A 27462-nucleotide genomic window follows, 5' to 3' on the forward strand; every position below is an offset into this window, starting at 1 on the left:
TGGAAATAACAGTTCCGTCCAGTGAGTTATGTCAATAATTTTTAGAGCAGTAAAATGTTTGTTCTCTGAATCACTTTAGGTGTCTGTTCCTTTGTTTTCCTTGAATATAAACAGCACAGCTTTGGAAAGACGCCCAAGCCATTGTAGATGCATTACGTTACTGCTAATGCGATTAACCCAAAGTAACACATTAGATGCTCCTGAGGCATTAGTCTAAATAATGAGATGACCAGCTCTAAGTTCCCTGGGCTCACAGCATGGGGAAACGCGTATCATACACTTCATCTTTCATACTGACGTTTGCAGTTTATCACATAAAGCTGGTACAGTGGGCAGTTCACGTGTAGCCCTTATAAGCGAAGAGTAAAGCTAGTGCAACTAACCGCGTGCTCCAAAAGTTCTACTTTAGCAGACATAACATCCGTTACGCCACTACCGAATCGCTACCAAAAAACCTGTGTAAATGTTACTGACTTCACTGCTGAGAAGAGGTGACAAAGCGACGGCATGAAAGATGTCACTATTAGGATCTTTCCATTTAGACTGCTCCTCTTTTCACAAGGTTGTTTGAAATCAGCTGCGTTGTTTAAGTTCTTATTTAATTCCCAATTTGAAATACTTTCACCTAAAAGCTGTCTCAAATGCTCAGAATAGCAGGGAATGATAGTAGACACTTGTACTCACTGATTGACCGAAGGCTACATAAAAGAAATACATGGTATATTGGAGCAAAGACCTTCAAGCATATGCTGTACAGTCGTTTTATCAAAGTGTAAAACTAACATGATACTTCCGAATTCTTGAAATGGTTATAAACACGCATGCATGATAGTCTTTGCAGCTGAGGTCACTACATTCACAAGCAGATCCACTGCAGTTGGTAGTCTGAGTAAGCACTGGTAGGATTTATGGCTTGTTTCCTATCTAGAAGTAAATACTGTATGTCACTGAGTGTTCAGTCAGCTGCAACTTAGTCATACAAACATAGAAAAAGAATTATGAGATTAAAACCTGCATATTATTGTATGAAAGGCCAGCCGCAAACTTGCTAGTTCTGCCCGCTCTCGGCTTTCACCTTCCTTTTACGTTTGAAATTACCGGTAAAGAAAAAACATAGGGAAAAGTGTCAGATTGAGCAAAATATTTTGTTCTAGAATGGGGGAGGTTTGCCTAAATTTTAGTTATCTGATGTATGCAGTGCCAATAGTTGTTCCCCTATGAGTTTTACACCTCTTCACATTGATGTAGAAACACTTTAAAGCCACTTGAAGAACGCCAGCACAAACAATAGCATCATTCAGGAAGACAGCACTCTAAAACACTGCTTCATGGAAAACAGCTTTCATTTCTTTTACTGTGGTTTGCTTCTCAAGAGCAAAGAATAGTAAAATGACTCAAAAAGAGAGCTATTTCATTTAATTTTGCTCTTCTACCATTTTAATAAAATCTATTTAAAATATGCACTCCTGATACAGTAAATATCAGTTAAAGGGTACTAATCTTTTTGAGAGATAGTGTCTATACGCAAGTCCCGGAGAAGGTGTGCTCTCCTTCATGATCTGATGTTTTTCTCCTTCCATGTTGCTTTTAATTCATTAATTGATTCATTTCACTATAATCTTGGTCTCATGACCGAACCGTTCAGTTTAGTCAGCATGGATTTTGGGTGTTCTCAAACATGCTTTTTCCATAAAATCCTTCCATCAGGAACTTGGCCATGTCACTACTTTCAGGCATAAATTTAGCTCTTACTTGGCTATTTCAAATAATATTGTGGTCATTCATACAAAAACATACTGTCTGTAAAATAGATACTGATCAGTAGGTCCTGATCCCACTGTTTACAATGTTGGACAAAGCAAAAGCTATTATTAGTATAAATATGCCTGCCTGTGCATGCTCACAGATAGATTCTGCAGCTGTTTTGGACTTCTTTGTACTAGAGAGTTTGCAGAGGGGCAAAATATTTTCTAGTGCAGTTGGCAGATTGGACTAGATTTGGACCAGATGTCATCCATAATAAGCTAGACTTCCACTAATCATGCACTGATCATGGAGCAGTATATAGCTTTCATAGAACATTATTTAGGATTTTTTTTTCTTTTTGGTTTGCAGAAGAGTTTTACTTGTATATAAAATGGATAGATACTTTTACCTTAACTCCTGTATTTATCCAAAACTCTAGGAACTGTCCTTATCCTACAGTAGGTGAACTCCTTTTCTGGAGTTCAGAAAATAGCCTAAATGCACGTGTAACACTTTGTTTTATACTCTTGAACTTAACAGTCTCACATCCCTACATATGCACGACTTGCTAATAAGTGCATTCATGTGGAGAGGATAGGAGCTTAAGCTGGACATAAATGATCCAGAGGCCCAGGTCTGGTGCTGTTAGATGGGTAAAATTCAACCTATATACATGTATTTGCATTGTGTCTTGTTGTATGCAGAAGAGTGTGGGAGCACTCATCAGGCACTTATTGTGCACTTGCAAATACTTTGCTTATTTTGGGAAAGCAAAGGTTTCACATGTGAACACTAGCTGCTATCTTTTGCGTCAGCCTATCAACCGTGGCTACGGTTGGCTACATTTCCTTATTCTGCTAATTCAGTCCATTTCAAGGAAACTAAACTAGTCAAACGTTTCCTTTTTATTTTTTATTTTTGGTATTGAACTGAATTAACATTCTTGTTTGGTTTGCGGAGGGCTCTTTCATAACCATTTGCTGTTTTGAGATTTTTATGGTGCCTGCACCAGTGCTTGTAAGCCTTTTATGAGCACCCAGGAGGAAGGTTAGTCACCTACTTGTTAAGTACTACTTATTATCTGTGACACTGTAGTTATGGTTGATAAAGCACTTTCATTTTAATCAATTAAAGCCTTTTTCTTTTTTGCAAGAGCATTTGGAGACATTCTTCAAAGCTTTTTTTTTTTCTGCCTTGTAACCATATACAGCATGATCATAAAGCCTGAAGCGCCCAGCTGAGGCTGGCTGCCATTTAAATGAGTGCAGTGGAAGAGGAGTGCTGGGAGCGTGAGATACGGAGTGTGCTTAAAAACATCGTAGTTTTATTTATGCTTCTGTGTTGCTCTGCAGTGTGTTGGACGGTTTTTGCTGCATTATGGTTAAGATAGGGACTCTCCTTCATTTCACTCCCCTTATGTTTTGGCCTTCTTGTAAAGACAAGAATAAGCTGCTGTATGTAGCAGCTATGAACCAATGTCCGAACTGAACAGGGATGACAACGAAAGCAATAGTTTGCATGAGAATATGAAGAGGCAAAGTGAGAAAGTCCAGAGTGAGAAGCTGCCTCAATCAGAGATCCCTAAAGCATATTATACTTCTGCCTACAAGCCAAGAAAATAAATGAGTGATATGATGACAGTCTGCACCAGCTGAGGATCTGTCCCCATTGGTCCATTGCCACTCAGCTGCCCAGGAGCACTGTGTGATCCTCTGTGGCTGGTGACTTCAGGCACATGTGATAGTTCTGTCCGGGCATTCATAAACGCGTGATGCTTGGACATTGGCTCCACTTTTATACCTTACTAACGAGAACAAGAAAACTTGCTAGCTGAAAGGAAAGTCTAATGTTTAACATTCCACATAACCTGCAGGCTAATGAATCAATAAATAGTGTAAGACAGTACTTATTAAATTTAAAGGATTTGTTGTTTGAGGTGTAACATCGGGGTGTAGAGAAAGTATATAAAAGTCATGATTTTTTCACCACAAAAGCTATTTTAATTTTTTCACAGCCCTATAAAATAAAACTTTCCTCTTGACCAGAGAGAAGACTTATTCACAAAATTATCAATAAACTAGGCTTTTTAAAAAAGATTTTGTGTAGCGGTTTGTTCAGTTGTGTGCTGGCCGTCTGTTTAGCTTGGTACGAATCTAGAGGGCTGTTCAAAGTTAGCTTGCAATCTAAACAGCAACTAGGAAGACAGGATACACTGGGAAATTCAAAGAAAAGATTGATTAGTTTTACGTTTTAAAAGTGTCACTGCTCCTTTTTGGAAACATCCATATGCTTTCTCCTATGTAAGTGCATTGCAAATGGAGATGCATGTAATAAATTGTATTGAAAGCTGTGATGTTTGACTAATCTAAATTGGAGAGCCTGTCACTTGTTTATAATTCAGTTTTTCAATGTTAATGATAGCAAAATGGCACACAGCCATTATGAATTAGATTTCAAAATGATATGGCAATACACAGACATGCCCTGACATTGCTTGGGTACAATACAATGTTTGTTTTTGCAGTATTGTATTGAAGACAAATTCTGAAAGATGTAGGCTGCAGACTGTCTTTTGGAATCAAGTTGCGTCAATGGATGGTTTTATTATTATCACTGTGAAAATGTTTAAATAGTACTTTTGAAGAGGTAGAAGGGGGGCATAATGAAGCTTTTATGGTCAGTAAACTGATACATTGCTATTGAAGCAGCTTTGGCAACTCATTTTACGAGCTCAGAGGTTTTTGTAATACTTTCAGGAACGGTGAAATCTTAAATCATGCCCAAGCATCAGCTTCAAAAAGAAGCACTGAAGACTCTGAATGTTACTTATTTTAAATGGGAGCTAATCACCCAAAGCCTGAGGTTCTCAGATTAATGAGAGAGAGTCAGGTTGATGTGAGATAACAAAGTCCCACTGATTTCAGAAGGAAAAAACATTTTCCTTGGTCTTTTTTGAAAATTTGATGTTAAGCTAATTCAAATGTGTGTATATGAAAGAATCACTAGGTCAGAAAGTGTGTGAGCGTCATTATTCCGTAGGCTGCTGCCTGCACTGACGTAGAGGAAAGGAAACCTAGTTTCTTATCTTTGCTACCCAGAACATGACTGTATTTTACTTTATGACTCTTTTACCAGCCAGGAGCTGGAACTTCCTGAGTGAACACATTAACCACTAGTCTGTGGAGTAATTTTATATCGTTTTCTGGTTCAATTACTTACAATTATTTTCTACCCTCTCTGCTTTCCTCATCTCGGGGATTCGTAGGTATACCCATGCAGAACTGCCCACCACACAGCGAGGTAAGGGCGAGGACGCCTCCAGATGTGCGACTCCCAAGGGGCAGAGGAACTGAGCCGTTGAGTCCGTACCACTAGTTGATGGGATGCAATAGGCAAGAGGAGGGGGAGCATGTCCTCTTTTGCTTTATCTGAAATGAAACCAGAGGCTGCCACTGCATTCGTGGGAAGCCTGCTGGGTGTAGATTAGAAATGCTCAGAGACTGAGCAAGATACCTGAACCTACGCTGTGGGACCTGACCAAGTGTAATGCTCATGAGTAAGCAGATATCTGAGGCAACTGGAAATTTCAAGGTCACAGTGTACAACACCTTGCCTGCTTGTAAGGTCAGTTTAGCAAAGCATGGGTTTTTAGGATTGCAATTGCAGCTGTTTTACATAAACAGCACACAGGTCTTTTTTAATACAACTTTTATGCAGTAAGGAAGACAATTAGACTTGCAAGGGGAAATATAGCCAAAGTGCAAGGCATTGGTATTGGTGAATTTGAAACATTCAAGAAAATACTATAGCTGAAGGTCAGCTGTATTCCTTTATTTGTTCAGTTGAATTTAACTTTAATTTGGGAATTCTTATTAAAAATCAATATATGGCTTGCGATTAAGTGTTGTTTCTTTGCATTCTTGCTTCAGCTACCTTTAGGAGTAGTACTGCTATATAAGAAAGAGTCACGAGTGGTTTAGAAGAGGGGAGCCAATTCTCTGTAAGGAATCTTTAAATATAGAACTTTTTTCAGTTCATCGCATTTAAATGTGTTTTCAAGTACCAGAAGCGCGTCCAGCTAACTGTAGTTGGCTGGAGTGACAGATAGTCCTCCCACAAAGATTCCTCTGTTTTGATGGCCTATTCGAAAGAATAAGTATTCAGCTTAAGTAAATTATGACTGTCAATACAGAAGAAAAGAAGAAAGATTGAACACACATTTATTAAAAAAACCCTAACAAACAGATGTCCCAAGCAGTGATGTGAACTAAGACTTCATGGATTTCTCCTTAGTTTACATAGAAAACATCTTGGATTTATAAAAGAAGGAATAATTTTATGTATGATTTCAAGATTCCATTACATAACAAATTATGTTGTTTGTCATTATGTGACTAAATGGTGTTATCTCTTTGAATAAGGAAAGAAAAATGCAGCTGATATTATATTTTTAAGTGCATTGAAATCAATTACTTCCTTGCTGAGATAAGAAGTAATTTTCTCATTTAAATCTCACAGATGTACTGACTAGCAAATCACCGCTGGGCTGTTTCTGCACTGATAATTCATTATAAAAAGCCTGTATTATTGTGTAATTAGCTGTTTACTAAATGCTAAAAGCCCACACTGCTACACAGAGCCTTGGTTATTAACTATCTTCTTTAATTAACCTTCCATATTCAACTAATTCTGAAACAAGTGAGTGCCAGAGCTTTTCTTCCACCTACATTTTAGAAAAGAGCAGAAAGTTTAGAATTTTAGAAGGAATGTGTCGTCAGAGCTGAGGACTGCGCCTGTCTTCACCTGTTTAGGTAACAAATAAGGCAGGTCCGTGGAGAGGCTGCGAAGTTCTGGCCTCAAGCATCTGGCCTCAGGGGAGAGAAGGGGTGACATGTCCACCGCACGGCTGAGGCCACCAAGGCGTGCTATGAACCCAGCTACACCCAGTTACACCTGCTTATGCTTTTGTGTGTTCAGAATTACAAGTTTTGTATCATAGACTGCATAAGACCATTAAGGCCAAATTCTCTTCCCATTTAGCATCTTTTTCCTGGTTGGAAAACAAAATGTGATTTTTTTTCCTGCATTTCATATATAGTTTGAAAATAGAATTAAATGTTCTTGTAGTCAGTGAAAGATTGGATAGAGGAAAGGAAACCACAAGAAAGCTTAAAAAAATTGAAAAAGTTAAACGGGGAAATATTCTTTCTCAAACCAATATGATATTTTAAGTCAAAACGAAATGAAAAAAATGATACAATCAAAATGAAATGTTCATTTCATGTTTTCTTGCTGAAAAAAAATCAATATTCTTTGTCCAAAAAGATGGGAGAAGAATGAAGGTACACAATTTGGAAACTAAACAAATTAAAAAATCTGAAGAATATATTAATCTCATGCCCTTCTACTTTTGGGGCCAACTGACAATATTATACAATTAGTTCTTTAAATATGAAAGGTCCATAGGCTCCCATAGCAGTTATTTTGCAAAAACCAACAGTATCTGATCAACTGTAGAGAGAATTAAGAGGTATCTTGATTAATATTTATGAAGCTGGGGTATAAGATTAATCTCAGTAAAGTCTGGTCATTTTTTTTTCCTAGAGCCAGGATTTCATACCACATATTTATCTCAAACTTTGAGGGGCTGAAATTGTTTTGCACCACCTACTGTTTTACCCTTGAACAGATCAGTATTTTGTCGCATGCTTGAAGTCAGCTGGGTTTGTGCTTGCACCAATTTCATAGTGGGAGACTAGTTACACAAAGACAGAGGTCCAAATCATTTGGCATAGCTTGGTGTAAAGTACCAAATCATCAGCTTGTTCTAAACATGCAAAAAATTAAAAAGTTCCCTAGCAGTATTTCCAGATAGGTCTGATTTTGTTTTTGTAAGTTGGACAACTTCATTGTCTTGGCTGCTGCACAACAGCTGCCTTTTGTATGACAGGGTGATCTTCTTTTAATGGAAGAAAAGCCTTAACAGAAGAAATGGATTTTGTGTGTGTGTGTACTCAGATGTATCAGTGCAACAGTAGTTTAAAAGATAATACAATCTTTTATTGGCGACAAATCCTACACTGGTTAAGGGAATAGATGGATTCTATTCCAAGCTTCCTTATGATTTTCTGGAAATACCTGTAAGTGATTTTGAGCTTTTGGGATGTGGAAAAATCATCCTATCATATATTCCTAGTAAACTGAAAGGCATGAGTCTTTCTCACTGCTCTGCAATTTTCCCTGTCTTCTGTACCAAATATGCTAGCAGTAAAAGTGTCACTTTCATTTCTTCCTTCCTTTTCTGTTTTCATTAGCCATGTGAAGCCAGAAATACAAGATATGTGGGTTGGGATTTAACTGTCTATCTGCTGTTTCAGGAGACTGTGACCAAAATTGGACCCCTGTGGCCAATAAGGACCAACAGAGTGGCAGCAGGAGTCAGGTAGATGTCGTGTACCTAAATTCACAATTGCAGCCCAAAACTTCCCTGTTCAGTGGCTGCCTGGGACTGCCTTTCACAGTCAGTTGGAGAGGCCAACTGTATTTTGGTCTTGGTATTTTGTTATCAGTGACTATTATAGCACAAATATTTATAAACCTTGTTTAGTATCATTCAAGCAAAATGCTATAGTGAATAACTCTGATAGATCAAATGCACACCTTATCTTAGCAGAAAAGTACCTTGCAAATAAATGATAGGCGTTTTAGCAGATCACTGAGATTCATTACCTGGACGATTTCTCATTTTCAGATAAAAATGAAAGGAATTATCTGATTTCTCTTTTTATAATAGCATCCCATATATTTAATGTCCAATTTCATACTGCTTCTTGATTTATAGCATTTACCAGGCTAATCATGCTCTGGCTATTATTATGAAAGCAGCTATTTTATTAACCTTATCAGTGCAGGTGTGCCCTGGGAAGAGTTTTGTTTGCTTGCAGATATATATCATGTATGATGCTGAACATCTTAGGGCTGGAAGCAGAATGCATGTCCCTAATGTGCCTTGAGTTAGGAACACCAGATCATGTACTGTTCTCTTCCCATAACCCTTCCCTAATTCTTGCTATGCCACCCACTATGCTCTGAACCCAGAACTGGTGGCAAAGGCCAGGCAAAGACAGAGTGATCTTTAGCTAGGATTTAAACCAGCCTTTTTCTTAGATTGTGCTACTACAGCAGATAAAAGGGGGTGCGGTGACACACCAGAATCTGATCTTATGCTTCCTGTGGCCCATGTCACAAGTAATCAATCTATCATTGTGCAAATTACTCAAGTGCCTAATCACACTTTGTGGCAGGTTATAAAGCTGATGTTCCCTTAAATTAAGGGGGTTGCCATTTAGAAAGAGTACAAGTTACAAGCTGAAGAGAAGACAGTAGGGCTGAAGAAACACAGAGGGATACGGTTGAAGTAACAGCATCTTCTTTTGTGGTTACAGGGGTATTAGTAAGCAAGCTATGTGAATATTCCCCCTAATAATGCAGCCTAGAATAAGATCAATCCCTATATATTCATTTATAAAGTTTATTTTGGTTTCTTAGTTATTTTTATGTCAATAAGCTCTATTGACAAAACATGCATACAATAAATTATTATTAATTAAAGTAAATTTGAGCTGTTTGGAATAAGCAGATGACAATAAAATAAGTATTTCTTCCTGATAACACTACAGTTCCAAGCTTAAATTTGTCCTTTAAAAAACTACAGTTGTGGTTAATTAGGTAGTAAAAAACCTAAGGATGTCGACCAAAAGTTCATTCTGAGGGGTAAGTATGCGGAGAAATAGAATAGAAGGAACACATAATGGATGGAAATTACTTTAAGGACAGCTATCAGATCAAGGTGTGGGTTAAGCGTCTGTTGTAGGCTTCTTTTGCTTCCTAGTAGATTGTAAGTGACTGTGCAGATTAAGACTTAACTACCTAATGGGAGTGCATAGAGAAGAAGGAGAAAGACTCTTCTCGAAGGGGCACCATGACAGGAAGAGCGGCAACAGATGCAAAGTGCAGGATAGGAAATTCTAACTAGATAGTAGGAAAACCTTTTCCTGTGAGGATGGTCAGACACTGGAAAAGGCTGCTCAGAGGCTGCGGAGTCTCCATCCTTGGAAGTATTCAAAACTTGAACTGACAGTGCCCTGAGCAACCTGACTTTTCCTGCTTTCACCAGAGGGCTGGACTAGATGGCCTTTGTCCCTTCCAACCTAACTTACTCTATGACCTAGAAGAAAACTGGAGTCTTGGCCTATCCACACACAAATTTCATATGCAGTTCTACATAACTCAAGGAAATGGCAACCTAAGAATGATACATACCTGAGTGTAGTGAAGCTTAATTAAAAAATGTCCTAGAATAATTTATTCTTGCTCATTTGTTTCCCAGGCTCTATTTGTGAAGTACCACTCATCGTGACAGGGAATTTACACCTAGCATTTGTGAAACTGTTGGAAAGATAGTAATGTTAGACTGCGTTTACAGTCACTTGGCCTGAACGCTGTGGTGTAGCTTACTGTCCCAAAGGCAGCTTTGGAAGAATATGTTCCTCAGAGGCACAGCTCCTACCATTTTCCCAATACCTTTTATTCCAATAGGGCTCTTAACGTTCACTATTGAGCTTGACCAGAATGGAAATTGCTAATAGCTGTTTGTAGTGGCCAGGAGTCTGATAATTGAAGCTAAAATTCTGCCTCGTCCTCTGTCTTCCTAGATACTTCTTACACAGCTACTGGTCAACAGTGACTAACAGCCAGGGAAGTTTCCCACCTAAGTCATCTCTAGACCTAGTTTTCTGCCATGCACTGGATAATGTGTTGGAGTGAGGACGGGGCTCATCAGCAAAGCTGCGGGCCTTGAATATAACATTTCTTTGATAACGATGAGCAGCATCTCCTCTAAGCTATGGTTTCAGATTGTCCATGAACTCACACAAACATTTCCTTGCTAGTTACACTTGGATTGTTTTCAAGGTATTCTTCATAATCATGAAACTTTTATATAGCAATGTAGATTTTGATGAGGTTATGTGACCTAAGGTTCTGCACACAAATCAGCAATATCCTAATGCTGAGGAGAGCCTAGGGAGCCAGAAACACGGTTTCTCATGTATCTGCCTGCAATTAGTAGTCGTTAGCACAGGAATATTCAAACTGTGATCAGTAAAAAAGATGCTAGCCAAATGCTGTCTTTTAGATGTTAGCGGGTGCATATAAGTGGACAACTTAGTACTGCAGCCATTTTAAAATAACTGCAGTGTTAATGGTTAGATATGTTACACCTAATTACAGGTGTTTATGGATTTGAGGATTTAAAAGACTTTCCAGGTGAAGTCAGTGTGATTTCTGTTGAAAGTGTGTCTGGGTTAACAGGAACTCAATGGGCAGAAGCAGCTTGGCTGAAACTGGATTCCCAAGAGGAATGTTTATTGCAGCATAATTTAAAAGGTTGTTGTACTGTGGGTAAAGAGGTCTGTCCCTGGAAACAAGGAGTGAGCTTTGCTTATTGGAGCTGTCTCTGTTACTGAGCGGGAATACCAGTTAGACTGATTACAAGTATTCTAAAACAAAACAAAAAACCTGTAGTAGTATGAGGTGTACAGAAATATAACGATACTTAAAAACATATTGCCTTCAATTTACCTATGTGTCTGTGTGTTGTGGTCACTCACAAATTACAGTTTTGTAGGCTTAGGCTGACATTCCTTTTTCAATAGTAATTCAGTGGATTTCACTAAATTGTTTTCCAGGACTCTAGAGGAACTATGACCCAAAGGAATACAGTTATAGAAGACAGAACGTGCCAAGGCCAGGAGAAAACATTTAATTAAACCTCCTTTTCTAAACTGACCTTCCTTCCTCTTGACAAATGGTGAAAGGAAAGTGCGTTCAAAGGAGTATGAGCAAAACAATTAAGAAAGTTCATAATAATTTATAACTATTGTATTATGGATCATCTGAAGAGTTGAACACAAGCTCTTGGCTGTCGAATTCAGAGTATCTCAAGGACTAGCTATATTTCAGGAGGGCAAATGGATCAATTTGTTATACTACTTTTATGCAGGGCTGAGAAAGGAAAGATTAGATGTATTTACTCAGAGTAAACCTTCTACTTCATTCAGGGAGAAACGAGGAACAGTAAAGAACAAACTCCTTCCTTTTCTTTCTCCTACATGAATCTCATTCATAATAAATGACTGCTAGGAGATGTACCATCTTGTGCTTTTCTCCACGAGCAGAGCAGAACTCAGCAATGGAGTGCAATATTCTGACTAGACTATTCTTAACCCAGCTGATTGCAGCTTCTTTGCTAGTATCAGCTGTTAGGACACATTCTTTCCAGTGCAGTGGTCAAGTTATGGCTTCTCCTTTCCACATATTGCCTTCTTTCTTGCTGTCCCGCTAGCAGGCAGCATTAGATAGCCCTTTGGTATTCACAGCACTGTGACTGGAAGACTGTGCTGTACTTCAAGCAGTGGGTGAAATCAAATGGAGTGGCAGAAGGAGCAATATGGAACAGAATCTGACAGTTCTTGGTGTATCAGTAATCTGGAATAAGCTTTGCCTACAATATAATTTTGTGTTTCTGATTTGCGCAGAAAGGCCTACTTAAAGGTGGTTCCCCTCCTGGTAAGATTAGAGAAGGCATTGTTCCACCTAGCATTACAAGACCTGCTATCAAGTTAAAGGTGAACGGTTTATGGTAATGGCTTGATCGTTGCACTCAGTGTTGAGTAATACGTGAATCCAGCATTGTGCCCATAGCATAGCAGCTGCTGCTAATAGAGGCTGATATGAAAATCATGGTGACTATGATTTGTGAACGTGATTTTTTAACATTGCCTATGTCTTACTTAGATTGCTTTTAAGCCAGTTTGTTTTAGTGCAGGGACTTCTAATTAGCACATATTGTTGGGACTGAAGAATGGTAAGACAGGAGTCCACTTACATCACCACTTCTCCCAGAGATCCCATTCATACAGATTGATCCTACAAGTGTGGTCTTGAAGAAAAGATGTAATTTTTCTACTAAAACTCTGATTTAACTAAGGAGAATGAATAAAGCTATCCAGATGCTATACCATATGTTGACAAATCAGAACTAAACTCCTTCAAAACCCAGAATAGGCAGATTTTTAGTAAGAAAGATTTGTATTTCATGATAAAAATGAAAAAATAAATATTCATCCTTTTGTATAACTGGAAAATTATAGTAGTGTAGCCAGCACCATCCACATTGCCTAAAACGATCTGTTATTCCTTTGATCTGAAGTCTATCCTTCTTTGTCCTTAGGTTATGATAAAGGAAGGTTCCCACTGAGCACCTTCTGTTCAAGAGCTCTGAGGCTCAGGCATATCTTCTTCACCATATCATCCCTTGAGATTTCTAACCACCATTATTGTCTTTCTAGATAAGGCAGAATTCTTTCCAAAGCCAACAGTATTGTTTTTTTAAATCAATTTGAAGGGCCTGTGCTTGGAAGCAAAAAGAACAACTTTGAAAGCTTAAAGTGCAGACCAAAACTGATCAAAACTTACCACTTGACAGTGAAGAGCGCTACCATTGTAGCATTGTAAACTGCTTTCCTGCAGTATCTCTATAAAGACAGCTGCTTCTAGGCATGAGAATACTACCATAGAGTTTGGGAATAATGAAAAGAATATTTCAGTTACCGAAACAGCAGCATTATAATACTGATCAATGTCATGCTGTAGCAAAAGTTGTTCCATCATAAAATTATATCCTTTGGCAGTTTATAACCAGTTTATAAAGCGCTGGGGTAAGCACAGAAACTTACTCTAACAAGCAGTTCTTCTTGATGATAGACGTCCACTGCAACGGGCTGTTAAGCCATGGCCCTTCACCCATTCCCTCCAACCCCCTGCCCTTGTATCCCAAATGAGATATTCTGATAAACAAGCATAGTTCCTTCACCTTTCCTATCTCATTTTTAGAGATGAAGGAGATGATTCTCAGACCCTGGCATTAGAGCAATGGATTATAGAGTTGAAGGTGCCAAAATCTTGTCTTCTTGAAGGAATAACTTATCCATGAAATTTTTTAACCGTAGAGAGATGTACAAGCATTCTCAATGACAGTGGACTCTACTGGCTCCTGACTTTGGGGTGCTGAAGTCTCTTAAACACTCGTTTCCTATCCTATTCAGCTGATCTGCAATATGGAAATAGGTGGGAGGTTAGGAGTTACCAGTGTTTTGATCTTCCTACTTTTAACATCATAACACTGAATGATATAATTTTACGTTTTAGATAAGACACAGTCAAAAAGTTGGCCTTATTTCAAAAGCATTAACAGCTAAGCCAGATTCTGAAAGTGTTTTGGATATAGCTGTAGAATGTTTTTTTCTTTTTTCATTTGGAAAAGAGTACTGTAGCCATACTGCAAGGGAACCCACATGAAAGAATCCAGTCTGTTTATGTTTTATGGTGGGACTTCTAAAAGTGGAACAACAAAATCTCAGAATAAAACTATAATCTTTTAGAAATTTACTTTGCCAAAATAGCAATATATCATGTAAGTTGGTGAGAAGTCTTCCAACTAAGTCTTTCTGCAACTCCAAGTCTGATTTCCTATGTTCTGTCAGAGTTATTCAATGCAGATTTACAGTGAAAATACAGAGGGGTAATCTCTATAACGACTATATATTTGAGTCGGGGAGTGAGTGATTCAGTCCATAAGGAACGAATGTAAGGGCCAAATGTGTCCTTAAGACAACTCTTCTAACTTTGGTGGCTTCATGTTAGTGATAGAGCTGTATCTATGCATCATCTCTAACTGATTCGTCCTTTCCTCCACGGCTTTAGACTGGGGACGAGGGGAAGATTACTGCCTGCTTAACCTTTCCAAATGGCAGATGTCTTGCTGATAACAATATTGCACCCAGTTTATCTGCGTTCTGCACCCAGCCAGCCAGCCTCGTTTCCCTCACAAAACACAAAAGGGGCCCCACAGCAATGATGCCCTATTTACTTATCTAATCACTTCAAACAGTTAGGTCTAAGGACTTTTAATTTATAGGATATAAATCCTTTCCTCCTATTCTCTTGCATTCATTAGACTATTTTTATAGTTAGATTTTATTTTTTTTACACTTGACATATTTCTATATTTTGTACTCTCAGAGATGACTAGCTACTAGCATTTATGCCAGTGTGGTGTGAATGAATGACCAGCTGCTATTCATCATCAGAGACCTTCTGACTCCATCCATGCAAAGAAAGCTTTGGAAGTGTATAAGCTTGACATTTTTAGGCTTAGTTTTAGGTTTGTCAAAGAAAAATAGCTGTCAGTATTTTTATAGCTGGAGTATGAACTGTGGAAAGAATCAGCAGAGCTCTGGGATACCTCTGAAAGTGAATCTGAAAGTTTGGGCCATTTAGAAGGTAGGAAAGGCAACAGTTGAATACTGAAGAATAGTTTGGGTTCATTAATTTGATTTCCTGAGTTAGCTTTGAGATAGAAAAGTGCAGTGAGGAGATGCTTCTGTTGAGAATGTGCCTTTGTCATCCCCATCAAATCTTGTGGTGTGCCAGGCTTCTGGCATTGGTGTTTAGAGAAAGCTGGAATTCTGAATCCAAAGCTTAGGGTGAACTAGAGATTTTCTAGGTGAGTTATGGCATGTCTTGGAGTTCAAGGGCAGCCAGACACACGGACATAGCCAATTTGTAAAACGCATACTGAAGGCAATGACCAGATAGACACACTATTAAAAGTTACTATTCAATGCTGCTTAGTATTTCTTCAGAACATGGAATAAAAATCTCCTTATTCACTGAAGAACTGCTGCAAAAAGATGCACAAAGTGTCTAGAAATCCCTTGACAAAGATTTTCACTGCAGGTGATGATAAACAAACAAGACTTAATACCTAGCACAACAATACTTTTATAGGGCATGTTTTATTAACAGCTTTGTATTTCTACTCTGCCTGTCAGGAGAATCCTTTATCCCCAACCACTCACAGCAGATTTACTGTAAAATGTAGCTCGCTATTTTTAATCAGAGTATGGGGAATGAAAGGAGACGTATATCCAAAAGCTTTTGCAGGTAATACTCAACATCTCTGAAGGCACGTTTATTGAATACTTCAATTGGACTGTGAAGTCATGCTTAAATGGCTCTTTGTTTTGCTGTTGATATATCACAGTATCATTCTCATACTTTAATGCAGGTTTTTTTCACTATCTACCACAAGCAGTATATTACAGTCCTTTCACATGGGGAGCAGGGGAAATTTTTTACTAGTTATAACTGTCAGATAAATGAAAGGATAATGTATTATTTAGGAAGGTAGTGCAGCCAGTTCTGCTCTTGGGAGGCCAGCTGATAACTGTGTAAGTGACTGTGCATGTGTCTGTATGCTCAGAGGTGTTACGTTTCTGTGCCAGAAAACTTGGAACCTTTAAATAGGACCTGATTTTCAGAAAGGGAACACTCAGCACTTCCTGAAACTCCGTTTTTAAGGCAACTAAAAAAAAGGAGACAGCTAAAATAAATAAGACAGTTTTGAAAATGTATGTCCTGTTCTTTTAGAACAAAGTTGCACAAAATAAGCTGTTAAAAATATTCAGAGTTTTAAGACTCTTTTTGAAGGTTAGACTGCATGGTAAATATATTAGTAAATTAACTAGAATGATTCGTATGGATTTCTTTTAAAATTGTGTTTTGAAAATGTGTAAACATAAATTCTGCCATTAGCAGGTCAGACTTCCAGGGCACTCAGAATTTTTCTTACATCTAAGCTATAGTTTAAGCGAGAACATATCTTTCGATATGATTCATTTGCTAAAGTAAGGGACATGGCACTGTGAACCTTAGTAAACTTGGGTAAACTCCTGGTATCCATTTAAACTTCTTTTTATGAAAGCTTTCAGCAAGGCTGGCCTCTGCAACCTTGTGAGGTAGCTGAGTGATATTGCTGCATGAAATGGAAAATGAAACAGAGCCCTTTTTTAGTGGCATGTGGTTAGTTTTGATGTACATCATACTATATGATTTGGCAACAATTTGGGAGTATTGTTTAAGCCATACATATTCTTGGAAGAAGTTGTCTGGTAGTTATCTGTGAGGGTGCATCTCTTCTCTAAAAATGGAGTGACAGATTATATTTACATTAACCTGAATTTTAGTTTAAAAAAGAAAAAGAGATCTGATGTTACTGATGTGATGAGAGGTGGAAGATTATGGAAATTCCAGATGTTATGGAAACAAATATTGACTTTTAAGAAGATTATTACTACTATTATTTAAAAATTGCTTTTTTCCTGGCACTCTTAATATATGAGGAGTTTTGGTTACCATTACGAGAATTTTACAATGTAAATTACAGAGAGAATGCAATAAATTGTTGAAACACAGTATAATGTGTAGAGAATAATATACAATAAGAAGACTGCACAGATCTTGAGAAATGACTTTTCCCTTGACTAAAGCTGCAATGCATTATGGTAGAGCAAACGGTAAATACGTTAGTGTGAATTATTTGTAATTTACATTATTTTTACATATCTTTAACTTAATGGATAACAGATTTATTATTATTATTATTATTACTACTACTATTATTATTATTATTATTCTAAACCCCAAATATAGGTAAGCTATCAGTAATGTATAAACTTAAGAACTTATCTCCAGGATAATATTAATGATCAACCTTGAAGAGGTAAGAGCTACATCTCCTGAACTACTGATAATAACTGCAGCCTATTCTGAATTGCTAGAGTGTGCAGAAATTAAAATGTATGTGAATAAGATTCAGTTCATCCAAATAGTCTCAGAAATCAGATGCCGAACATCTCCCATTCCAGAAAATAAAATACCTGCTGGAAAATCATTTTATGAGAAAATAGTTAATTGGCAAGACAAGCACACTCAATATTGGTCTTTTATTTGCTGGATAACCATGCTGTTGATGTTTCCTGTCTCCTGATGTTACCCGTGTATGGCAACTCTTAGGTGATATAGGGAAATCCCATGTCCAATGTGGTCATTGTGAACTTAGTGCAACCATTGATAGATTTTTCATTTCCAGTAAGTACTTATTTAATTTTGACGTGTGAATAACTTTATTTCTACTTGTTTAAGTTAGCTGATCCAGCACTATGCTTTGGCATTGGACAGCAGTGGTGAATCAGATCCCTAAAGCACTGGGGAATCACTCCAGAAGTGGTATCAAACTGCCCTGGGATTGGGTGTCCAATGCAAAATCACACTGACGGAACACTTGAGGGCTAGCGTGAAACCAGCTGCTCCTGTACTTATAGACATAGGTGCAGCGATTCACTGGCTTCATCTCTTTTGTCTATAATTGATGACATCCAACCCATTTCATGAGGACTCTTCATAGACAATCATATCAATTTTGTACACATAATATAGTCTCTCTTTACGTTGTAAGCTGAAGCCTCCCAACTAGCATGACAAATTACAGTCTCTCTCTCCTAACTGTGTAGAAAAGACAGGAGTAGGTTCGCTCTGAACTACCATTCAGGTACAACTGCAAACATATTGGGGATTGTGCGCCAAGCAAGGTGGTGTAATCGGGAGGAGACCCGTAGCTCTCCCAACAAACCCATGTCAGCAGGTATTCAGGTGATCAGGTATTCAGGTATTAATTTGGTATCGATTACCATCACTTTTGAATACAATTACTTGGCAAAATTACTTAAGACTAAGGTGACAAATGCTGGTAGCTAAGGTCAGAATTCCATATAAAAGACAGATAAAAATATTCACTAGAAAGATAAATCAGGGCATCAGAACACACTTTTAATTAAAAATACTTGTTTAAATATTTATCCTAGCTTGACCACGCATTTGCAGTGTATGAAGCTGTGTGTTTTGGTGTCAAGAAATTAAGTGGGAACTTAACACCTTTATACTACAAAAATCTGTGTCTCAGTTACTGAAACAAATTCTCTGGTTACTAAATCTGCCTTGTAGATCTGATGGGGTTCAGAGGGCATACTGAAAAACATAAGCATTTCAGACCAATAATGGCTGTCTACTTTTGGTATCTTTGATAATATCTATTGTACAGGTGCGTAAAATAAGATGATATGCTTGTATTTAATAGTATGAATAGCTAATATGAGAATCAACCTCTCATTTGTACTCTTGATCTTTCCACCTCTGGATAGTCCTAAGTAGCAGAAGAAACACCATTGTATCCAGTGAAATTGCCTGTGCTAGTGAAAGCACTTGGCAATGATCATTTAAAACTGAATTTCCTAAAGAGCTAGATGAGGACATGCATCTAGTGACCTAAGTGTGTCCTTAGACCAGACGCGTGATTATTACTCCGACCTCCTTTCTCCCATACACTATTCTCGAAATTATTTCTTCGTCTCCTATTTTAGTAATCCAAAGAGATTTGGTCCATAGGATCAAAGGAGAATATTCCTGCTCAGCCACATTTTTTGTTGCCATACGGAGGAACCCTGTAGCTGACTGGCAGGGAAACTGCCAAAGCTCAGAAAGATGGCTTGCACTGGTGGAGCATATCTAAACGGCAAAGAACTTGATTGACATTATGGGACATAGGAGAGAGATAATGAGAAAAATCAGACTATCAAGGAAATATAAAGCTCCCCCATTGCATATGGATGCCTTCACTTTATGTTTATACAGTAAATCTGTATGCCGGTCCTTTGTCTGAAAGCTTTTATCTATGCTCTTTGTTGAAGCTCCAATTTAGTTATCTTCAGCTAGTGTTTCATAGCACCAGTCTGACATGAAGGCTTGTTAGTCAGACATCACTTTGTAAACAAGCAAAGCATATGCTATATATAGAATAAATTGTAAGCATTTGTGAATTACAACCCTATATTGGTGCTGAGGTTTTCTTTGGTGACATTAGAAACCATGGCAGTGAATCCTGAATGGATTATGAAGTAACCAGATCTCAGCAATAGCATTAGACTCTTATTGCTAAAAGTGGTGTTTTAAAAAAAAGCATATCAGGTAGGATACTGTACTTAAATTAAACACTCTTCATCCCAGCTTCCTATTTCCCTCTCTTTTCTCATTTAACCTCCCATGTCATGCATTGCCATCTATGAATACAAGATGACAATGAAATTATTTTAAAAATAGTGCAGTGAAGGAGCATATATAAAACAGTGAATAATAATTAATCAATGGCTGAATGATGCACCAATGCAGGTAGCTTTTCTAGTATATTCACAGCTATATTTTATAACTATTAACCTTAGCTATGGGAAGAGCAGGTTATAAGGTGATCACTGTTGGAAGTGATTTTACAAAGCATCTGATAGACCCAGGAACAGCAGACAAATTCTGCAACTGTTTCCAGATAACCTTCTGAGAGGAAGGCTGGGAATAATCTGGACTCATTTAAAATATCTCAGTGGCGGTAATTTTCATATGGTTAAGAAATATCTGGATAGATGTGTAAATAGTGTGTCCTTCACAGTCATTGGAAATCTTTGTGCAATTATCCCTTAAACTTTGGATTTTTCAATCTCTAACCTCCAAAACTGCAACTGTAGGACAGGTAGAACACTACAGTATATGTGCTTTTGGTCTGTGCGCAAGCTATAAACAGTTCATTCATTTGAGGAAGGATCGTGTAACATATAATGACACACACTGCGAGCCTCCACGTAGAACAGAAAATCCCCATGCCTGTCTTCGAATTTGTCAAAGTTGAGTTTCTGGCATTTTACAGGAACAAAGTGAATTAAGAAGTGGTTCATATTTAATTCTTTACACAAAGGAGAGTAAGTGGTTCACGTGTCTTTGAGAAAGAGCTTCCAATTTTTTTCCGGTCTACCCTGCGGCAGACAGTAGTTAGTTTTCTCACAACCCAGAGCTGAATCACTGAATTAGAGTGCTCAGGTCTGTGACACAGGCTCTGCAAAGGAATGCAGTCTTCTTAGCAACTGATTCAGTTTTGATATCATGGAGTCATAATATGTGATCTGAGAGAATAAATAGTGGTATATAAAAATATACTCGGGGCTGAACGTTCATATGTGCTGGTATGTCTTATCAGATGAAGTCAAATCAAACTAAAAGTAGAAATAATATATTGCATGGACTACACAGAATTAACATTCAGTGAAAGCACATCCTACATTTCTGATTAAAAATCCCATTTGCAATTATGAATAAACAAAATTAAATAAATGATTTCTTCCTTTCCACAGTTGATAAAGAACACACACAGACTCACTCTCTTACCCCTAGAGAATGCCAACAGACTCCACTGTCATCTTCCACCAAGCTGTGCAAGCATATTTCTTGCATATTTGCTTTCTACGCTTTTGTATTATGAAAGTGTGAATGTGATATTTCCCGAAATACATTATTTATGACATGTTTGTATAATATCTAAAGCAGTAAGGAGAACACTGCTAATAATTACTCATAGTCTTTAAAAAGAGTGGTAATGAAATAGACTTACGAATCAAGGATGGATCTGACTTAGGTCCAAACCCATAATGAGCTTGAGAAGAACCTGTTTCTTGTGGTCTGATGTTACCTCTCTTAGGGGAGAGCCATACCTACTTGACCTTAGGAAGTATTCAAAGCCAGACCCTAGCTTTGTGCTTGTAAAACTATCTATAAAAGAGCATATAAGTAGGCCTTAGAAAACTGTATGAATTTGGTGATTGATCATACTGATTTCATTGCATTTTGCTGGTTGATATTTTAAAGAGAGTACTAACCTGATCTGAAGCCATGTGAGCATTGGTGTTGTGCCCCCACCGAACACCCAGACTGTGAAAAATACAACAAGTAGTGCCGTTGTAAACATCATTTGTTTTGGTTGGGATTCTGTGTCTTGAATAGCCAGTGCAAATGCTATTGCACCACGTAAACCTAAAGAAAAAGACAAGTAAACTTAATGTGAAGGAGGAACAGAACTTACCTCTTTCCAGCCCAAACCCTATTCCAAGGGCAGAGAAAATTTTCAGACCATGATCATCTTTGTCACAGACGCTAAACGATGCTTAATTGATAGCATGGTGTTTAATGCATGTGTAATTAACTTTGCAAAAGCGGACAATGAAACCACCCTGATAGTCCCATAAAAATCACATACTTGTTTTACATCCACTGAATTCTTTGCCTTGAATAATTTCCAATTAAGTAATAATCTGACTTTTATGCTTGTTACAAAAGAAATCTATTTTCTATGCAGTTTCACTGACTTCAGTAGGACTATTCATGTGATAAAATGAGGAAGGGTGCTGGGATCAAAATCTGTACCCAAATAGGCTGCCCGTTTCTTGCTTGAAACAATATAAAATTTCATCTCTCCAGTATCTTTATGTGCTGAGAATGGTCAAAAAATCATGATTTAAAAAACAGTGAATAGTTTTTAAATGATGGTTTCAAGTATTTGGAAAAGGGGTGCATGATAACTGTAGATTTTTAGCTCTAACTTAGTGTACTAAATTATTACAATAATTGTAAAATTATACACCTACAGAAACTGAGTAAAAAGAAAAAGCTACAAAAGTGGAGAAAAAACTAATAGTGAGTGAAAAAAAAAAAGCCCCACAAGTAGTAATAGGCTAACTAAATAGGTGCTCACAGGATGACACATTTGAAAAAAAGAGAGAAAAAAGCCCTACAGTATTTCTGGATGCATAATGTAAATAATAATCTCTATTTTTATAATGCTTTTCATTTATATACTTAAATTTTCTGTATTGTTTTCTAAAAAAAAAATCCCACAAAATACGTGTGGAAAACTGTAGAGAGCAAAGTCATTGCATGTTGTACAATACACACTGAATCCAAAAGGTACTTTGCAAATATCAAGAGATTAAACCTAATAATTAAACCTCTTGTAAGGCACTGATGGTTTATGCAGAATCATTTAATCAACTACTAAAAAGCAGCTATTTTCGGAGTCAAACACTGAGGCTCTTTAAGAGCGCATAGCCAGAATGTGAAATATTTTGTGTAGACGATGGACGCTTTATCCACAGAACAACACAAAGCAATTTGTGCAAGCGAGCAGCAAGCAGACTGTAGTTACACCAGCTGAAATGGATCAGCAACAGCACGTTTAATATCCCTGCTTTTATGAAAATAATACAGAAGTCAGCAAGTAGGCTTTTCCTTGCTTTGCTTTTATTTATCAGACACCTCTAAGGATGCTCATGGTTTACTGTTCTCTCATGGGAAGAACTATTGGCTCATTTTAAACATGTATCTGTAGGAGAGAATGAGCCACTGTTGAAGCAGTCTGTCTTTTTCCATTACAGAGGTAATCTAGAGGACTAGCTCAGATAAAATGCTTAAATTCTAGGTGGCTACAATTAGATAGAAAACAATGCTGCTTTTGATAATGGCAGCACAAGTTTCAACGCAATATTAAATTTAGGACATCTCTTTTGGGAGGAGGGAATGTTAAAAAAGAATTGCTAATTAGTATGCAATTAAGAATCCTCACTTTTTGAGGGCTGGACCTGGGTGTTTGTTCAGTTTTGTGAAATACTGAGTACCTTCACTGTGTCTTTCATTTGCAAAGGCTCAACATGCTCTATAAGCGCTGATTCAGCCTCACATAAAATGTATCTGAAATTAAATAAACAAAGCATGTACTTCCAACTGAAGCGGTGGGAAGCAAGTGAATGTAGCCTAAACTGTAAAGACTCAGCAAGAATCAAGGACCACAATCCTAGTGTATCAAAATATCTTCCAGGTAACAATACAAATTAAGTAAGGGAATTTTTAGCAACCTCAGAAGATGATATGATGCAGAAATAGTCTGCAGATAAGGAAGGGAAGGCAATTTCCTTATGGAAAAATACCAACAAAGAGCAACGGAATGATTGACTCCGATGTACATTGGCACCTCAGCTGCAGCTAGAAGAGGCTCAATAGGAGGAAAATGCTCAAAGGAGCCATTAGCAGAGATTCTCTCCCCTCATCTGTCAGAGTTTTGCTGCACTGACAGCAGCTCTCTGTCTCTTGTGTGACCCATTGATCCTCTTGGCTCTATCACAGATTGCCTACCAGATTTTTCTGCTAGTTGTGCCACCATTGGGAATTCCTCTTTAAGAAATACTCTTTCGTGTGTGGGAGCGCCAAGGAAAGGCACCCAAGGGCAAAGCTTCAGAGGCCCACAGGGTAGATAAGGTGTGTCCTATTGCCGTTATCCCTCATTTGCTCGCGCTTCACAAAACCGTGTCACCCTGAACCAATTCTTAGAAGAACCTTGGAGAGCAGCAGCGTTTGTGGGTAGTGTGGGGGGAAACTGCCGTGAAAGGAGACTTTCTGAATGTAGGGCTAGCGCTTTGGTTTCAACAGCATTTCTCCCCTCTTTTTCTTCCTTGCTTTAATTTATATTTAGCTGATTTCTTTTCGTATCTGTCGTCTTGGAAAATTTCACTATAACACTTCTCCCCACCACATATGTATGAGAGTGTATTTGTAAGTGCCTGCACAATAGCTGCCTCTGCACAGGCCTTCCTTTTTGTTTTTCTTCTGCATTTGTGTTCCACCCTTTCAGACTCCACTGCTGCTGCAAGGTCTTATATTAACAGCACCTAACCCGGCAGCATTGTGTCCCACAAGCCTCTCACTGACTGATTTATGTGTTGGAGAGAAGAGGAAAGTGCAAAAAAGGTAAATAGAGACATTGGAAGAAGACTGGGAGGTGCGATACTTTAAGTCTGAAATAGTGCCTACTCTATTCCTGTGGAAGTGATGCTCAAATTATCAAATATGTTATTGCTGTTAATAAATCCATCCAGATCTATTTAGTTTCCTTTCCTTTTCATTTTATTACCAGTTAAAGGCATCATATCAGGGTCTGAACTGAAGTGAGGCATTCTTCATGCAGCATAGACTCCTAGTATAGAGTGTTAGATCCCTTACAGTTTAAAACATAAAATAGTTCTTTTTCCCATGAACAGACTCTGCTGGCCTGCCCATTTTAGCTGATGTTAAACTTAATTTGACAAGATCAGGCTTAATTATGAAAGGACTAATCTAGTTTTGATTCACAACGGGCCTAGAAACCTAGCAGCACTGGAATTTTATCTGGAATTATGATTGAACACAGTTGTGAAAGTGAATCTATCCTGCATAATGTGTTGTTAGAGGAGCGACACAAACAGATGAAGAATGTAATAAGTCAAAATGGTGCATAATCCTCTTTCAGGCCTAACTCTTCCACATTTTCTCATACGTATTAATACTCCTTAAGAAATAGCACTTGATGACTTCAACAGAATTCCTGGCGGAGAAAGATATTCTGGAATGCTAATCAACAAATTACTTGTCCGACCCGAACTGCTTCTTTTTTTTTGGACTTTGATATTCATGGTGACTATGGCAGTAAAAGACAATAATAAATGTTGGGTGTATTTGGAAATGACAAAGTTGAAAGCAAAACCAGCCTAAAACGCTCTATTTTCTACATCTTAGTGTGTTAGGCTAGGGTGAGTGAAGCCCAGTTTTTCCCATGACCTCCTATATTTTAGAACCTGATGCCACAGCAAAATATTGCTGCAAAAGGTGTGCTGAGCTTTTGTAGGCATTAAGCCTACTCCTCACTAGCTCAAATTCAGTGTCCTGTTTGCCTGTATCAGAACTGATTTTCTCTTCTGGGAGTCATTATTTCCTCTGTTTATCACTCAGCACAGTATGATCAGTTAATAGTAAATCAGAACACTATTGGTAACTGAGCACGTTAATGCACGTTACAAGTACAATTATGCAGAAATATCCACGTCTTAACGTGCAGGTGATAGCAGTGTGAGCAGCAGTCAGTCTTTTTTGCCTAATTGCACGTTATGCCATTTTGTTTTTTGGAAGTGTTGTAAAGACGGTTCTCTCCACAAAATACAGTATTTCTTTGAAAACAGCTAAAAGTGACTTTTCTGACTATTTTAACATTTAAATTTTAGGAGCTTCCAATACTGCCATTTTCAGTTCTCAGCTGACAGATTGTATTGGAAACCTAATGTGCAAGTGAGAGTTCTCACCTTCAGCTACTGGCTGCAGGCTACTTCTAGTTCTGTGGAGAATGACATTTCACTGGAGAAAATGAGGACAGAAAAGTTAAAGAGTAAGATGTATTTTAGATTTTTTTAATCCATATTTTGTCTGATGGAAAATAGAAGCAAAAACGGGGCCCAGAAGCTAGATAACTAATGATATGAAGCTTTTTACTCGTAGACTTTTGATCTAAATCCAGTTCATGTAGGTGTCTAGCTGGCCACCTTCTAGCTGTATGAGTGATCTACGTATACAGTCTACACTGCTAACAATTTGAGATGAGCAGGTGGCCTGAAAACCAGTTCCTAATGGATGTATGTTATCATCTCTCCCTCCAATCTAGCTGGTATTAACCGAATTTTCATTGGCAGCTTTTAGCAGAAGGATTGAATAGATGTAGAAATGAACTACTGTCACGCTCTAGAGATCTGGAATTATTAAGGCATAAATGAGGCACCCTGATGAGGAGTATTCCTGATGAGCAAGCTTGAAACATGGCCCATTGTCTTCTGCTTGTTATGAGGTTAAATAGATCAGTGGTTATCCATGCTGTCAATCAAGAACCTTTATCCATCAAAATTGAAATAGATTTTTCATATAAAAATCAAGAAAAAGAAGGACAGTGCTGACTTCCTCATTTTAGGAAATGATTTCCTAAATGGCATTGTGGGATCTGCATTTCTGTCTTGCAGTGAACAAATGCTCTCAGCTTGTAAGTGAAAGATTTTTTCTAACTAGGATCAGAAAGTCAATTGAGATATTTCTAGTTTGTGCATGTCCAAAAATGTAGTTTCCAGCTGAGATTTAACAGCTCCCTGGATGATGCACAAATCAGAGTAGAACATGGCTCCCTCTCCTGGAATTTTTTTGGTCCTACACTGCTAACAATAGTTAAAAATCAGCAAAACCTTAATTTAGAAAGTAAAGCAATCAGATATTAGGCTGATTCAAAGTAGGTTTGTGGAATAAAAGTCTGCTAGTCTCATGTTTCAAAGTATAACTGTTCTTGAAATAAAAAATAACTGCCAAAGGCCATGCCTGATTTGTGAGTATCAGTACTAACACTTTCAAAGTTGGATATTTATTTCCTTGTATGTGAGCGTACTGCCTAGTAAACTACATGTGCCTCTGAAACAACCCAATACGAAAAGAGAACGTTCCCAAATTGGCATGCAAGTGTAGAGACAGGTGAGGGACAAAGGGCTGCAAGAGTAGCTTTCTGGGCAATAGGTTTCCAAAGAGATAATTAAAATAGGTCTATAGCTCAGTGAAGGTGATGAGAACATGCCCATTTGCTTGAGGCACTTTGAAGAGACTGTGCTGAGTTTTAATTGTACGTCAGCTGTTAAAAATTGACAGGAAAAACAGCAGAATAGAACTTACCTGAAAACATCATCATGTGCTGAAAGTTCCTGGGAATCTTTTGTCTTCGACCCAAGTTCAAAAGGAAAGAAAGTGGATATATGTTGCATGCTCTTGCTATGAAAACGGCCACCTAAAATGTAAGATATTGAGGAAAACAGTGGAGGAACTACTGACTCCATATTTCTCTGAAGTTAGCTTAAAAGTGTAATTAAAATAAATAAGTGTAATTAAATTAAAGTGAGATTATCTCACTTTATATTTTACATATCACATGAATTCCTTCTGGTTCCAATTTCATTATAAAACTGCAGTGGCAGAGATTGTCTCCCCCAGACATCCTGG

At 37.8% G+C, this 27462-nt stretch overlaps 1 protein-coding gene and 1 long non-coding RNA gene across 12 annotated transcripts in view; one reads left to right on the forward strand and one right to left on the reverse strand.

Annotated features, from left to right (window-relative positions):
* The window catches only part of LOC138068153 (uncharacterized), a 237532-nt gene that overhangs the window by 114215 nt on the left and 95855 nt on the right, over positions 1-27462 (forward strand). The gene's annotated exons all lie outside the window — the stretch shown is intronic.
* The window catches only part of SLC9A9 (solute carrier family 9 member A9), a 215471-nt gene that overhangs the window by 75116 nt on the left and 112893 nt on the right, over positions 1-27462 (reverse strand). For all 8 annotated transcript variants that reach the window (XM_009688977.2, XM_009688978.2, XM_068954222.1 and 5 more), the window contains exons 11-12: positions 27139-27250; positions 21462-21615 (exon numbers count right to left, since the gene is read on the reverse strand). In XM_009688977.2, coding sequence (XP_009687272.2) covers positions 21462-21615; positions 27139-27250 — 266 coding nt within the window. The remainder of the gene's footprint in view (positions 1-21461; positions 21616-27138; positions 27251-27462) is intronic.

This window comes from Struthio camelus, chromosome 9, assembly GCF_040807025.1.
Source record: "Struthio camelus isolate bStrCam1 chromosome 9, bStrCam1.hap1, whole genome shotgun sequence".
Classification (NCBI taxonomy): domain Eukaryota; kingdom Metazoa; phylum Chordata; class Aves; order Struthioniformes; family Struthionidae; genus Struthio; species Struthio camelus.